This window comes from Calliphora vicina, chromosome 3 (genome assembly GCF_958450345.1).
Source record: "Calliphora vicina chromosome 3, idCalVici1.1, whole genome shotgun sequence".
NCBI lineage: Eukaryota > Metazoa > Arthropoda > Insecta > Diptera > Calliphoridae > Calliphora > Calliphora vicina.
Genome location: NC_088782.1, coordinates 127,226,280 through 127,239,785, shown reverse-complemented (window position 1 = coordinate 127,239,785; position 13,506 = coordinate 127,226,280). Strand labels below are relative to the sequence as shown.

Below are 13,506 nucleotides of genomic sequence, written 5' to 3'. Positions count from 1 at the left end.
ACTAATTAAATGTCCAACTCTATTCAAATACAAAATGTGTTAAAAAAAATCCAGGGGATCGTGGAAAACAATAGAGAAAAGGTGTTGCTTTATTATGTTAATCGTTAGTTCGTAAATCAATTTCAAAATAAATCTGAAACAGACAAATGTTTTACAATTATAGGCTGCTTTGACTAATTGGATTTTATTAATTTGTTGTTTGTTTTTCTTTTCTTTTTTTAATTTTTTGTGTGTCTCTTCTTTTGTTTAGCATTGTTGGGGATTTATTGGCCGGTAAAGCAAGCAGAGGTGTTGTTGTGCTCTTTAAAATTATTCACACAATTCGTGTTGTTAACAATTCTATGCTTGTCTGCCCAGAATGATGGAACATATTCCATCAATATCACTCTCTGGGATATCGTTAGCACATCCACTCTCTATCTCCACGGGACAAACACTCTCCAATCATTTCGGCAACAGTTCATCGGCAGTCAGTTCTTCAACGGGCAGTCACATTGAACAGTTAGCAGCGGCCGTACATCATCATCATCACCATCAGCAACAACAGGCCCAGCAGCAGCATCATCACAACACTCATTTGAATTCCGCTGCTAGTTTACAGCAAAGCAGTAACAGTCATTTGACTTTGAATTCTTTGTGTGGCTTGCAAAGTGCCCAGCATTCGGTGGCACCGACTTTATCTTCACACAGTAGCTCGGTAACCAGCAGCTCTTCGGCGGCTCAACATTTACAACAGAATTCCACGGCTCACAACTACATATTGCATCACGCTTCCCACCCCTCCAGCCATTTACAAACATCATCACATTCCAACAGCTCACCCTCTTTACATTCGCATCCTTTGTCCTCATCCTCCAGCAGATCTTTGGCTTCTTTAAGGCAATCCGAGCACTTAAATCACTCTGCCGGCAATCATACACACTCTTCGGCGGGCGATAACAGTTCGGTAGCAACGTCTTCGGCAAATTCTTCAGCCATGGCTGCGGCAGCGGCGGCTCACCTGCATCACAGTGCCCAATCATCGCCCATGTCAAATTTACATCAAAACATGGGCAGTCTAATGAATAGTGGAGGAAGTGCTAGGTGGGTTTTTGAATCCAAAAATACTTAAATTTCATTAATAATTTTAATTTATTTCGGCAGTGATGTGTTTTTTAGCCTGATGATACAAAATACAACGAAACGTCAAAACGAAGAACATATAAAACGTCCAATGAATGCATTCATGGTGTGGTCCAGGCTGCAGCGTCGAAAAATTGCCCAAGACAATCCAAAAATGCACAATTCCGAAATATCGAAGAGATTGGGTAAGTGCTTTTGATAAAAATAATTTTATACTTAATATAATTGGCAACTCAGTTATGTTTGGCAACCAACTTTGAAAGTTGGCCACACTACAATAATACTCGTACATTGGCAACTCAATTTTGTTTTATTAAACTACAATATTGAAAGTTTTGAAAGGATTTTCATGAATGATTATTAAGCGAAACAAAATTATTGATGCTTTGACTATTTTGCTGTTATATTTTGTTAAAAAAATTTGTTTGTGAAAAATTCAATAAAACAAAATTTTTTGGTGAAAAAATTTATTTAAAAAAAATAAATGGTGAAAAAAAATTTGGGTGGAAAATTGAAAATTGAGTTGTCTCGTTTTTTTTTATATCTCAGCCATTTGTGAACCCAGTTTTCTAAATTTTATGTAAGTTATTTGGGGGCTTCGGAAAGTTGATTTCATCCGACAGACGGGCATATATCGTCTTGGATATCTATAATGATCCAGAGAATAAATGGTCTTCCAGTAGGGACTTTCCTAACTTTTGACAGTTGATAGCGGCCTTCTACAAAAATCACCATGAACGGAATTTGAGACGATGCCAATCCACATGAGATCGATGAGAGTCCAATGCATCCCGAAACAGTCACTGTTTGGTGTGGATTTTGGGCTGGCGTTGTTATCTCGGTCCATATTTCTTTGAGGAGCGCTCTAATATTGCTCTTACTTTTTTTTAATAGCAAAGCTAATGAAGCTGTAGACCAGTGATCGGCACTCATAGCCACCAGGACCACTGAATATGACCGATAATTTAACTGCAAAATTATCCAATAACAAACCAAAATCACAATAAACAGCTGGTCAGATTACAAGAGGCAAAGAAATTGCTTGACATATTAAATAATCCAAGTTCTCTTTATGCCGACCACTGGTTTAGACCAAATCTTCCCACAAAATATTTCATTATTCTTGTAAATATATTAGTGAAATTGTTTTACACTTGTTTTATTTGAAATTTAAACTCTTTCATTTTCTCTTTATGCCAACCACTGGTTTAGACCAAAACTTTCCACAAAATATTTAATTATTTTCATTATTCTGGTAAATATATCAGTGAAATTGTTTTACACTTGTTATATTTCAAATTTAAACTCTCTTCAAGGGTTTCACCTTGCAAAACTAAACAGACATTTGAACAAATATTTTATTTTTAGCACTTAGACAACTTCTTTCTCCCAGGCTTCAAACACCTTCCGCCGCCAATTGTTTGACTACTTTTTTTATTGTTCCCAACACTTTTATAATCTCTTTTTTGTCTCTGCTTTATCTATTGAGTGTGTGTGTGTTTGTGCTTAAAATAATATAAAAACATTTTAAATGAATATTCAATTAAAAATACCCTCAAAATTTACCATAATCATTGGCACACTTAAGGTAGGGTCAGACTACGCAAATTATTTGACACAAGATGTTTCATGTGTTTGATCAAAACTACATCAAATAATTCATGGGTGGATTTTGTGTTCACACTGTACACATTTATTTGCCATATTTGTTTAATCAAACTACACCGAAATACTATCAAACACACAAAGGGGAAAATATATTTGACTTGTGGTCACATTTATGGTAATATTTGTTCTAAATAATTATTAAATAAAGCTGCAAAACAACTTTAATTTCTTTCATCAATAAAAAAGACATTTCTAGAAAGTAAAATATTACCAGATTTTGCTTTACATTTGAAAGAATTATGAAATTTCAGTACTTTTATTTAAGCGTCAAATATTTTATGTTTCTAGTTTGAACACAAAATATTTGTTCATGGCAAACAAGAAAACAGCTGAATTTGGTCAAACAAATTTATTTGCCAATATGAAAACATTCTTGTAATGTGACCAATGTGTGACCACTAAACAGCAAATATTTTCCTGCATTTTGGGTATTTTTTTATTTGATCTTGCAATTCATTTGCAAGATCAAACAGCGTCAAATAACAGCTGTTGTATCATGTGTTATCGCAAAAGTAGTGTTGCTATATCTTAAATTAAAAATCGCTAAATAATGAAAACAAATCGCGAAAAGAACACAAGCTTGAACAATTTAATAATGTAATTATTAAATGTTTATTTATTAAATTATATTACTATCACAATTCATAATTGAAATTGAATGGAAATGTAATCATATTTTATACTTGAAAAATATTTGAAATATTAAATATTTTTCAAACAAAAAACATATGGCTTGAATTTATGTTTCCTTTTTACTGGAGAATGCTATTGAAATAAAGTGTAATACAACTGTAATTCAATTGCTTGATTATAACTCAAGGCTTGAATTACACTTGCTATCAACTTGAATTCCAGTAAAAATGCTTATTGGTTTTTTAATACATATTATTAATCGAACACGACTTTTTCCAAACTTTTTTCATTCAGAATAAGAACATGTTCACAAATATTGTTAAATTTTATGGAAATGTTTACCTTTTTTACATAAATTTTTAATTAATTCCAATTCAATCGCATTATCTAAAAATTTATAATAAAAATTTTTTTATGATACTAAAATCAGAAAAGTGAAAAATGCTATTAGACATACTCTTCTTCTGTAGTAAAAAAAAATTAAACAGATCATACTGTTTAAGAATTATTTTTTAATTACAATCAATTCATACTATTTATGTATGTATAAAAAATTTTCTTTGATTTTAAATTCAATCTGTATAAAATTGCAATTAATATTCCATATGTACATATGAGCAATTTTAAATTTTGAAAATAGACAAACTCCATGTATAAATAAAAAATAATCAAACATCAGACTATGTTAAACGTACAAAAATATAAATCGCATAAAATTGCAAAAATCGCAACATAGACTTCATGTCTTCAATTAGTTTTTCTCCCAGTATGTCATCCTATGGTGAATGACTTTTATGTGAAGAAGAAGACTTCATTTATTGATGCAATTATTTAGTGAAAATAATTTAAATAACAAATATTGAATATGTATTTATGTTTAAAAAAAAAAAATAGTGAATTTGTGTCTTTAATTTAGTACGAAAAATATTTAAATAATCTCCTCCTATTTTTCCGCCATGTTGAGCAAATAATTTTCTGTTTTTTCTATTTGATCAAACAATTATTTTATGAAAGTGTTTGATATAGTGTGACCACACGGCAAATATATTTACTGATTCTTTTTCGCAGCAGTTTGGTCAAACAAAAAGTGAAAAATTAAATTCAATATATGATAACAAAATTCAATAAATCTCTAATAAAATGATTACTTTACAATTCGAAATAAGTGCTTTAACCTTAAAAATATTTGCAAGATCAAATTATATATTTTTTAGGTATTTATGTAGCTAGTGGTCACACTTTGTTCACATTAAGAAAATATTTTGTTTGCCGACAAATTATTTTGTTTGACTAAAATCATCTGTTTTGTTGTTTGCTCTAAATTTTATTTGTGGTCAGATTCAGGCAATGAAATATTTGACGATAAACGTCAAATATTAGCTGTGTGTGACCGTACCTTTAGTTTTCAATAATTCCCACACACACTCTAGGAAATGTGTCCCTTTCCACCCAACAGTTTTGTGTTTTTCACAACCAGTCACAATGACTAAACTTAATTCATTTAAATCCTTGCACAGTGAGTGAGTGAGTGACTGACAGCCAGGCTAGTTAACATTTTGAATTACATTATGTCTAGATAATTTTGCAGCAAATGACAAAGATGACATCAACTGTCAAACAATGACAATGACTCTTACTTGTTTGAAATACACAAATATGTGTATTTCAAACAAGTAAGAGTGCCGATTCTTATTCACCTTTCACCAAAGTGAAAAAGCAAAATTTTGCCGAAAAATTCTTTTTTCGTGAAAAAAAAATTTGGTGAAAACTCGTAGTAAAGCGGTTTTTTGGTGAAAAAAAATTCGTAAAACTAAATTTAGGTGGAAAAAAAGTGAAAAAGTTAAATTTAGCAAAAAAAAAATTTTCGTGAAAAAAAAAATTGTGAATCGAATTGACGTGGTTTTTTTGGTGAAAAAATTCGTCAAACTAAATTTAGGTGATTTTTTTTTCGTGAAAAAAATTTTGTTGAAAAAATCGATGTAGCCATGGTTTTTTGCTTATATCTCAGTCATTTGTGGGCCGATTTTCTCGATTTTAAATAGCAACCGAAACGGAACCATAGCGGATATATTGCTGTATCAATCATGTATGTAAGTTATTTGGGGGCTTCGGAAAGTTGATTTCAACAGAGAGCCGGGTCAAAATGTAAAATATAGAAGTTGCAAACGCTATGACAAACTTATTTAAAGCCTTAACACTCATGGTGAATGACATGACACTATCTAACACAGAGATAAAGTCCTTTAAAAACCACTTCTGCCTAAAGCTACCCATAATAAAGGGGTTTGCCAAATCACGCCCAAAACAAAACGCAATCTCGTCAGCATATGCCTTGTACATAACTAGTTGCAGCTTAGCTAAGTAGTTCGCTTTAAATAATCTCCGTTTAAGCCAAATGAGAAAATAGATGACGCGTGTCCCACAAACAAACAAAATCTAATGAATCACACCATACAACCAGCCATAAAATCCAAACAACCAACCCATCCATCCATCCATCCATTTTTTTAAATCAAATGAGAGTAAAAATATTGAGTGTTTGAAATAAAAGTTTAATTCAATTTCAATTCAATTCCTTATAATAAAATAAATGTAAAAGTAGTTAGTTGCTTCATATTCGTTAAAAATAAGCTTGTCATATACAATGAAAGGGGTTGGGGGGGTTTTTGGAATTGTCGTGTGTGACACGTGTCCTTGCAGCACTCACTGTATTAACTAACTCTGTTATTATTTCAATATGTAGAACGTCGTCACTTGTTTTCCTCCTGCTTCAATTTGAGGCCGAGACATTTCATTCCTAAAAGTAACTTTTTCATTTAGCATAACAATAGTTACGAGAGTGAGAGACAAAATGTCTTGAAAACTTCCAAAAAATTTTTTTGATTCAACACAATGACACCACGCATAATCATTGTTGTGACAATGACACAACAATGACAGCATTAGACTTTGCTGAGACTTTAACGCTCTGGCTGGCTGACTGGCTGGCTGTTATAACACAGATAGTCAGCAAATAACTTAGAAACTTATCATATTATTTCATTTTCAATTTATATGTACCTGGATTATATTTAAAGGTATTTGCATTAATTATTAAAAATAAATTTGGTAGTTTGGAGAAGTCTGGGAGAATGTAAGGAAACTGCTGCATTTAAATTAAAATTATCTTCATTTCAATATTAGTTCCCTGTTAGTTTGGCAGTTGGGGGAATATGATTTTCCTGTTGAAGTAGCAAAATATTTTAATTAAACCACAAATTCAGTGTTAACACTATTTAAGAAAACTTTCATTAACAGAGAAGATCTGATATTATTTCTTTTACCATAAAGATTTTATTTATCAATTCAATCATTTAGAGCAGTGGTCGCCACTCATAGCCACCAGGAGACGAACATGATCGGTTATTTACCTGTTAGCAATACAAATCTAAACGAAGTTTGTAAACATTATGAACTAATAACAAGTAAGAGAGCTATATTCGGCTGTGCCGAATCTTATATACCCTTCACCAAATTATACTTTAAAATAAATGGTTTTAAATATTTTTAGGTAAACAAAATTTAATTTTTTTTTTTGTTTTTTAATTTTTTTTAAAAAAAGTGTTTTCCAAATTTTTTTTTTAATTTTTTTTTTTTTTTTGGAAAGAAAAATGTATGCTGAAAAAAAATTCGGGTTAAAAAATGTTCCCGATTTTGACCCATTGTAGGTCAAACTTACTATAGGCTTATCTACATCGTTGCAATGGACTTTGAAATATCTATCATTAGATATCCATATTGTCTATATTAATGACTGAATAATCCAGATATAGATCAAAAATAGGTAACGAGGTTGTCCCGGTTTTTTGCTCATATCTCCGTTATTTATGGACCGATTTTGCTGATTTTAAATAGCAAACTTCTCGAAAGTATGTCTGACAGAATTATTGAAGATTTGGATCCCGAAGATATCTGGGGTCTTCAGAAAATTGATTTCAACAGACAGACAGACGGATATGGCTTAATCGACTCCGCTATCTATAAGGATCCAGAATATATATACTTTATAGGGTCGAAAATCAAAAATGTAGAAATTACAAACGGAATGCCAAACTTATTTATACCCTTCTCACGAAGGTGAAGGGTATTTTTTTCCCTTCAATATTTAGTACAGGTTCCCAGTGATAATCTGGTCAGATTTCCGCAGCTCATAATAGGTAAGACCATTTTTGCTTTCACCAAATACAGAGAATTACCTTAGCGCCATGGATATTTGGTTTTCGTGTCGATTCTGCTGTTTGGCCGGGCTTCACATACGATATCTTATGCTTCGGGTATCGTAATAGATTAATTTTTCATCGCAAATAATGCTTCGGTGCAAAAATGAGTTTCTTTTGCAGCGTTCAAGCATCAATTCAACCCAATTTATCTGATTTTGTATAAATCCTGCTGCTCCCAAACGTTTTGAAATTGCTGCTTCAGTAGCTAATGACCTGGTTCGGTTGCTATTTAAAATCGAGAAAATCGGCCCATAAAATACTGAGATATCCAGGACAACCTCGATTTTTATCCTATTTCTGATCAATATCTGGATTACAAAGTCATTAATACAGACAATATGTACTCTAATGATAGATAGTAAGTTGGACCGACCTACAATTGGTCAAAATCGGGAAAAATATTTTTTAAATTTTTTAAATCACAAAAGAAATTTTTGTCGTAAAATTTTTTTTGATTCCTGTCTAAGTTTGAGCAAGCTGCGTCATTTAGTTTGTGTTTGACAGCCATTGATAGCAGACTACCTCGTGACTTAAGGAAATAAATGAAGGCATGAATACTATGAGAACTCTGCACCATCAATTTCAATGGTAAAAATGTGATTTAATGAATTGCGTTGTGGCCGTACAAGCACGGAAGATGCCGAACGTTCTGGATGCCCAGTTGAGGTCTCTACACCCGAAACAATTCAAAAAAATCACGATATGGTGTTGGCTGATCGGAGATTGAAAGTGCGAAAGATTGTGGAAAACCATATGCATCTCACATGGCTTAGTGGTTTGAATTTTGAATGATCACTTGGGATCATGAGAAAGCTTTCGCTTTTCATGACAAAAATCCATGAATTCGGCTACGAAATGGTCCCTCTTACGCCCTATTCTCCTATTTATTGCTTCCAAGCCTGAAGAAATGTCTCGGCGGAAGAGATTTGACTCCAATACCTATTTTGATGACCTCGACCAAACGTATTTTTTGGAAGGGTTAAACAAATTGGAGAAACGTTGTACAAAGAGCATAGAGCTCAAAGGAGACTATGTTGAAAAATAAAATAATTTTGTATCCAAAAATCTGTGTTTCATTCAAAAAGGCACGAACTTTTTAGCCCACCCTTGTAGCTAAACGAATTGATTGATAGCATTGCATGCAATGATCCTAGAATTCCTTCCCAAAATTCGAACTCAATTATCTCAAATTCACATGTTCAGATCAAAAAGAGAACTGTACAACATTAATGTTAAATATTTAATTCATGTTTCAACAATTTTAAATTCAATTACCATACCCGGGGACGAACTACATCATTCCTGTTCCAATGATCTTTCGTATCACAAAATTATTTCGATAACAAATGCCATAATTTCAAATAGGAAAATTACGATCAATTTTATACGATCACAAATACGCTAATTCAGTCTCAGTTCTGTGACAATCAGAGATTACAGAAAATTGGAATTATGTTTAATGATTAAGTTTACTGTTTAAGAAAAATTCCAAGTTTAGCTTACAAAATGTTTAATGAGCCAATAGATACAATTGATTTGATCGTAAGTACTTCGTTTTTCAGGTAATTCTATCCCTACATCCTTTCTAACAATAATGTAAATCAAATTCAATTCAAGTGAAATTATTTTTGTGCAGTATCAGTTAAAGAACTTCTCTTTCCCATTCAAAAATCTCCTTTTGAAAAAATACCGCTAAAATGTTCACGATTTTGCTTTTAAGCGAACTCAAGAGCTGTTCAATTTATTTCAATGACTGCGCCACAATATTTTTTTAAGGACAATGAAACTGCTTTTTTCCTATATACTCTGAGTGAAACCCCAACAATTTCTATAAAAGGATAATGCTTATTTTCAATTATATAATAACAAATAGTAATAGTTTGTTGTTTGTTATTGTTGCAACTGTTGTTATTATGATTATGATAAGTATTTAATGTATTTTTCTGTTGTTGCGGGCCAAGGTTTACTCGCACTCAGATACAAAAATACAAAAGGAGCAAAAAATAAAAAAAACTATGAAGTGCATTTGCTATTGTATCTGGGTAGAAATACAATCTGTGTGTGTATAATCAAAACATATTGCTATTGCGGTTGTTATTATTACTACTATTATTATTGTTATTATTGTTATTGTGTTATTCTGTTGGGTAAAAAATTTATTTTTATTTTTTAAGGGAAAAATAAAAAAAAAACTAAATAGAAAACATATTTCCAATCACCTCTTTGTTAAGAGTTCTTACTGGGTACTTGAATTGTGAAAAAAAAAAATATTGAAAAATTATTAACTAAACTGTATTTTCGGGCTGCTTTCGGCTGATGATGTCTGTTGATGCCTAAGCCTGCGAAGGACAGCCTAATAATAACGACTACATACTTGTTAAACACCCTTACCGCTTTTTCGATTCATTTCATTTCAGTTTTATTTTTAAAACAGCCACCGGAAACAAACAAAAAGAAACTCTCGCTCGCTCACAGTTAGAAAATAACAAACTCAAAAATTCAATTGTTACATTTTGCCAAGCTTTTTGTAAAATGAAAATATGTTTTCAACGAAGGCTCTCCATACATTGTATTCTATTTTATATTTTTCAATTTTTTTATTAAAAGAATAGATGGATGGATGGTTGAAGTGTATGATGCATTGTATTGTATCGAAAATCAGTGAGTAAATGGTGGGTTTGCCAAACAATATGTTTCCTGGCATCTAGTATCTCAGAGTCTCTTCATATTGTGTCATATATTGCTGCTGCTAAATTTTGCAACAACAGACGACGGACGACGTCGTTGACTATCAGGACAATATGTTTTAGCTACATTTGTGTTGGTGTACTTTTGTGGTAGTTGTATTAGCATCCTTTGTTGTAGTAAAAATTTTGATTAGGAAATTAAATCATATTTATCTGAAGTGGTCTATCTATCTATCAAACCGCAAACAAGCAAACAATCGTGCAAATATAGTCGTAGCACGAGAAAATCTTTAAACTAAATTGAAGAGCAACTAAAGCGAAATAAATGGGAATAAACGAACAACAGTTTAATAAGCAGCACTGGGAGATAATTTGAGGGTTAAATGGAAAAAAATAAACAAAAGACTCTTCAAAAATGTGCGACATAGGAAGCCATTTAAATCAAATAATGGTTGTTTTTCTAAATTTTCATTAAAAACATTTTTTACTAAAAAGAATCTGTTTTCTAACTAAATAGCGTTTTTAAATAAAATTTTTTTTTCACTAAAAACCCGATTTTAAACAAAAACCGTTAAACTAAAATCTAAATAGAGATAAGCTGATATATTTCTTTTCATTAAAAACGTTTTTGAATAAAAAATTTGATTTTCACAAAAAACGTTTTTAAATAAAAAAGTTTTTTTCATAAAAACGTTTTGACCAAAAACCGTTAAACTAAAAAAATAACGTTTTTTTATAAAAAAAAAACGTTTTTTTTATAAAAACCGTTTTTAAATTAAAACGTTTTTGATCAGAAATGTTATACATTAATTTTCATTAAAAACGTGTTTAACTAATAAATGTAACTAAAAGGCGTTTTACAAATTTTTTTACTAAAAACCGTTTTTAAAAAAGTTTTCGACCAAAAACCGTTAAACTAAAAACGTTTTCCATTAAAAATAAATTCGTTAATTAATAAAAACCTTTTCTAAATAAAAACAAATTTCTCCGAAAACCGTTAAACTAAAAACGTTTTCAATTAAAAAAAAATTTTTTTTATCAATAAAAAACCGTTTTGAATTAAAAGCGTTTATCACCAAAAACCTTTACACTAAAAATCCATAAAAAAAAATCAGTAAAAACTCATTTTACAATAAATACGTTTTTGGTAAAGAAATCGTTTTTTTTTTAAATATTGAATCAATAAAAACGTTTTCTTATTAAAACACCCGTTTTTTTGCATTTAAAACTATTTTTCACTACAAAAAACACTTTGCAATAAAAACGGGTTTCCACTAAAAAAAAACGTTGTTAATAAAAACGTTTTTTCCGTTACTAAAAACCCATTTTGATATAAGACGTTTTTTTCACTAAAAAACTTTTTAATAACAACGTTTTTTCCTTAAAATAATAAAAACGTTTTTGACCAAAAACCTTTAAACTAAAAAAATAACGTTTTTTTTATAAAAACCGTTTTTAAATAAAAACGTTTTTGATCAAAAATGTTATACAATCATTTTCATTAAAAACGTGTTTAACTAATAAATGTAACTAAAAACCGTTTTTAAAAAATTTTTTGACCAAAAACCGTTACACTAAAAACGTTTTCCATTATAAATAAATTCGTTTATTATAATACAATAATTTTCATTAAAAACGTGTTTAACTAATAAATGTAACTAAAAAGCGTTTTAAAAATTTTTTTACTAAAAACCGTTACACTAAAAACGTTTTCCATTAAAAATAAATTCGTTTATTAATAAAAACCGTTTCTAAATAAAAACAAATTTTACCGAAAACCGTTAAACTAAAAACGTTATCAATAAAAAACCGTTTTGAATTAAAAGCGTTTATCACCAAAAACCTTTACACTAAAAATCCATAAAAAAAAATCAGTAAAAACTCATTTTACAATAAATACGTTTTTGGCACAGAAATCGTTTTTTTTTTAAATATTGAATCAATAAAAACGTTTTCTTATTAAAACACCCGTTTTTTGCATTTAAAACTATTTTTCACTACAAAAAACACTTTGCAATAAAAACGGGTTTTCACTAAAAAAAACGTTATTAATAAAAACGTTTTTTCCGTTACTAAAAACCCATTTTGATATAAGACGTTTTTTTCACTAAAAAACTTTTTAATAACAACGTTTTTTCCTTAAAATAATAAAAACGTTTTTGACCAAAAACCGTTAAACTAAAAAAATAACGGTTTTTTATAAAAACAGTTTTTAAATAAAAACGTTTTTGATCAAAAATGTTATACAATCATTTTCATTAAAAACGTGTTTAACCAATAAATGTAATTAAAAAGCGTTTTAAAAATTTTTTGACCAAAAACCGTTACACTAAAAACGTTTTCCATTAAAAATAAATTCGTTTATTAATAAAAACCGTTTCTAAATAAAAACAAATTTCACCGAAAACCGTTAAACTAAAAACGTTATCAATAAAAAACCGTTTTGAATTAAAAGCGTTTATCACCAAAAAACCATTACACTAAAAATCCATAAAAAAAATTCAGAAAAAACTAATTTTTCAATAAATACGTTTTTGGTAAAGAAATCGTTTTTTTAAAAATATTGAACCAATAAAAACGTTTTCTCATTAAACCCGTTTTTTGCATTTCAAACTATTTTTACTACAAAAAACACTTTGCAATAAAAACGGGTTTTCTAAAAACAGTTTTAAGCAAAAACCGTTACTAAAAAAAACCCGTTTTTGACCAAAAACCATTTATAAAAATAAAATTTCAGTAAAAACCCGTTTTTCGATAAATACGTTTTTGGTAAAAGAATCGTTTTTCAAACATTTTGAACCAATAAATACTTTTTTTTACTAAAAAACCCATTTTTTTCTTAAAAACCTTTTTCACAAAAACCCGTTTTCAATAAAAACGTTTTTCTAAAAACAGTTTTAAAAAAAACCCGTTTATCAAAAACCGTTTTGAAATAACCATTTTTGACCAAACACTATTTCTAAAAAAATATCAGTAAAAACCCGTTTTTCGATAAATACGTTTTTGGTAAAAGAATCGTTTTTCAAAATTTTGTTGCCAATAACAACTTTTAATAATTAAAAAACCCCTTTTTTTGCAATAAAAACTATTTTCCATTAAAAAAAAACATTTTTCAATAAAAATTTTTTTCATTAAAA

The 13,506-nt window shown here is 29.8% G+C and overlaps 1 protein-coding gene across 1 annotated transcript in view; it reads left to right on the top strand.

Annotated features, from left to right (window-relative positions):
• The window catches only part of Sox21b, a 72,101-nt gene that overhangs the window by 24,554 nt on the left and 34,041 nt on the right, over positions 1-13,506 (top strand). The window contains exons 2-3 of the mRNA XM_065504633.1: positions 251-1,083; positions 1,144-1,307. Of these exons, the coding sequence (XP_065360705.1) occupies positions 359-1,083; positions 1,144-1,307 (889 nt within the window). The 5' untranslated portion in view covers positions 251-358. The remainder of the gene's footprint in view (positions 1-250; positions 1,084-1,143; positions 1,308-13,506) is intronic.